Here is a 3492-nt window from a genome sequence, read left to right as displayed (position 1 = left end):
GTTGGATTTCTTCTCATTGATAGTGAAATTTTTTTCACATAGCCGAATCTTGACCGCAAGCATTCGTTTTTCGTATTGATCCTTTGTCGTTCCATATACCAGGACGTCGTCTTGGAAGACGACCACAACCCTTGATTCCTTTGAGAATTGGCTCAATGCAGTTCTGGAAGATTGATGAAGAGTTCCTTAGGCCCTGAGGAAGCCTGCACATCTTAAACAATCCTTGGGATGTATTGATTGTGCATATTTCTTTTGCATCCTCCTCCAGCTCAAATTGATAGTATGCGTCTGATAAGTCAATTTTTCCAAATTAAGAGGCTCCGTGGAGATTATGGAAAATGGTCTCCATGTCTGGGATTGGATAGTCCTCGTCCATAACTTTGCCATTGATGTGAACTTTCAGGTCCACGCATAGTCTCACAGCTCCATTTTTCTTCTGCTGCCACACTACTGGTGATGCATTTGTGATCCCACCAGGTTGTACTGGCTCCAGGATGCCCTGCCGTACCATTGTCCCAAGCATCTCTTTGACCCTGTCTTGGAAAGGTAGAGGTATCTTTCTGGCTTTGCAGAGCATTGGCTGTGATCCCGGTATGAGTTTCACATGCGTTTTGTGTCCTTTGACTGCAGGTAGTCTTTCATCACTCACTCCATTGATGCCTTCTTGGGGTAGTATGTCTCTCCCAAGCAACCCAAATTTTTTGTCGGATTGCATAACTGCTAGTTGTTGCTGCCTATACTTGCATCCGTTCCACTCAACATCACATGTTAGTGATCCCAGAAGCGTCAGTTGATGACCGTCATAGGCCTTAAGACGTCTGACTTTCCCATTTAACTGAGGTTTACCAAGCTCGGTCCAGATTAATGATGATATCGCGGTGCTATCAGCACCGATATCAACTTGCATTTTTATCTTACGGTCTTTTACTGTAATGTACTCTCATGTAACCGACATGTTAAACACGTTTTCCCTTCTATATTACATTCCCATCTCCATTTCGGATGAAGTTTGACCAGACAATTTACCCTCTTCATTGCAGAAATTGTTGTGCTGGTCAGACTTACCTGACTTAGGCTGGGATTTACTTCTGGATATTTTTGAAAAAAACCCCACCTTTTCACAGTTGTTACGTTTCTTGTTCAAGGCCGGACACTGCTTGCTACTGTGTGGCTTACCCCCACATCTATTACACAAGTTACCATTGCCTTTATTACCAGTGAAATTTTCACTGGGTTTTCTGAAGGTCTTTTTGAAGTTGTATCCCTCTTCTTCTTTTATTACAAATGTTCTATTACCTGTTGAGTAAATTGCAAAAACCATTGCTTAACTTTTGAACTGTAAGCTTTCTGTCATTTCAGATAGAGACATCGTTGGTTAGTTTTAATGCCGTCTAATAGTCCTAATTTGGCCTCAGGGCCTTTCAAACCTGAGGTAAATTTAAATTTTACCAACTCTTCCTCAGGGTTGTTTACTGTTTTACGTTTTCCGAAGTCACAATAACGTGCTTCTACTCTGAGGTGCGCTAGAAAATCGTGGTCAGATTCTCCAACGCCTTGGCCAACGGACAGTTATTCAGCCCTTTCTGCCGTTTCTACTCTCTCTTTAGGGGAAATATAGTTTTGAATAGCTTCTCTGATCTCTTCAAAAGGAGTGTATAACAATTTTTTAGGGCCCATAAGGCTCCTAATTTTAAAAAGTGCGTCCTGGCCGCTTATACTAAGAAAAAAATTTGTTACCTGTAGAACCACGATCGTACCGTCGGTGTTGATTTTATCTTCATTCTTCTCTGCGCAACCTTTCGCCACAAAAGACATGATCCACGCAGTACAGGATTTAGCATTCTGCAGATCCAAGGTTTGCCGGTTGTTTGGTGGTCTGGAAACCATTGTCGTGGTCTCGAGCACGAGTAACAAGAATTTTTTTATTTTAATAGTTGATTTAAAAATGGCCTAAATGTACAAAATCTCACAGGTTATATTCCGTATCAGTATGAAATTTTACAGATCCCTCTAGATATAGAAAAAATGATATGGGTTAAATTACAACTTAGTTGTGAACAATTTTTCCCCTTGCCGTATATGTCAAGTACTAGTGCAGTTTTTTGCACTTAACACATTGTTCTCCCTACCTGAGAACATGTCATTTCTTTCTACTGGGAGGGTAGGAGAGTTGGTTTGTGATCATATCTGGTGGTGGGAAGGTCGAATCTATCACACAAATTTACGGTTTATATACACTGATAAACTTGTGGCATGAACAAATTTGAATCGACCATTCGGTTCAAATTAGAAGCCCTTATTCAATTTCACTTCACCAAACATCAGGTAAGAAAGTTTTCTTTATATATATAGAAAGTTTTCTGTAATGTTTCGGAAAAGCTAGATAAAAAATAGCTTTGACATAGAACAAAAGCTGGCCGTTCATGAATATCGAATTAATGAATTGCTCTGCAAACAATTGAAATAAAACTGTAAAATAAAGTTCGAAGGTAAACTATAACTGCATCTTAGAAAACTATGTCCAATATAAAAATGTTAACCGAAAAAAGAAAGCGAATTTCCATCAAATTTTATGTTTTTTGTTCAAACGACCAAATAACAGACATTTCAGGCTACTAGTTCAATTTCAGTCCATAAATTGAAAATAAGAAGTAATCAAAACAAAGTTCGATGAAAAAAATTAAACGTGGAATTTTTTTCTTTACGATTTTGAATCACATTAACATGACAACAAACATTTGCCAATTTATGTTTTAAAACATGTTTTGTTCATTATAACAAAGTTGGTCATATATCTTTCCCGTGATTATAGATGAAAACCATTGCTGAATTTGAAATTCATTTGATAGAGCGAATATCTTTAAAATAAATTTGTTCTCGAGCGCGGTCGTGATGCATCAAAATGATGCAACTAATTGTAATTTCTTGACTAGAAAATAACAAAACGCTTCTACTTTTAAAGCAAAACTTAATCTGTGTTTCAATTTTTTTGGGGAAGAAATCAGTATTATGCAGCTAACTTTTTAAATTGACAAATAGTTACTTCGACATTTAATTTTTCTTACTCATCTTTTCCATATTTTACTTTATTCGTTTACATACGTTTGTTAAACGGAACTTAATTAGCGAATAGAGAATAAAGTTCATTTGTTCTTGACGTTATCAAAAAAAACCGAACCATCTTTTTTTAGCAGTATCAGTTCATTGAATTTTAACTTTCCTTGAATCCCGCATTTTAGATATCTTTAGAGTTATTATAGTTTTTAATTTTTTTTAAAAAAAGTTCTTGAAAATATAACACCTTCAAAAACAGTCAACAAAATTCTGAAATCAGGAATTGCGGAAGTGACTCTCCCCTGACAATTACGAACAAATTCCTTGCAGGAAAGAAGCATTTTCTTGTTCAAACATATACTTCATGAGTTATAATATGTTATGACCCCAAATTTTTAAAAAATGCTGGATAATTTTCCAATTTGATCTAGGAAAAAC

General features: G+C 36.6%; 1 protein-coding gene across 1 annotated transcript; it reads right to left on the bottom strand.

Moving 5' to 3' along the window:
- Positions 1-310: 310 nt before the first annotated feature.
- On the bottom strand, positions 311-907 carry LOC142350474 (uncharacterized). Its single transcript, XM_075402324.1, has one exon. The coding sequence runs from the start codon at positions 905-907 to the stop codon at positions 311-313; it is 597 nt and encodes a 198-aa protein (XP_075258439.1).
- Between the last annotated feature and the right edge of the window lie 2585 nt (positions 908-3492).

This window comes from Convolutriloba macropyga, chromosome 12 (genome assembly GCF_964194025.1).
Source record: "Convolutriloba macropyga chromosome 12, txConMacr16.3, whole genome shotgun sequence".
NCBI lineage: Eukaryota > Metazoa > Xenacoelomorpha > Acoela > Convolutidae > Convolutriloba > Convolutriloba macropyga.
The sequence above is the reverse complement of the archived record's forward strand: the minus strand, read 5'-3'. Positions and strand labels throughout refer to the sequence as shown.

What these genes read in the sequence shown, in the direction of transcription:
- LOC142350474 (XM_075402324.1), bottom strand. Translation starts at nt 907, where the DNA reads ATGCAAGTTGATATCGGTGCTGATAGCACCGCGATATCATCATTAATC.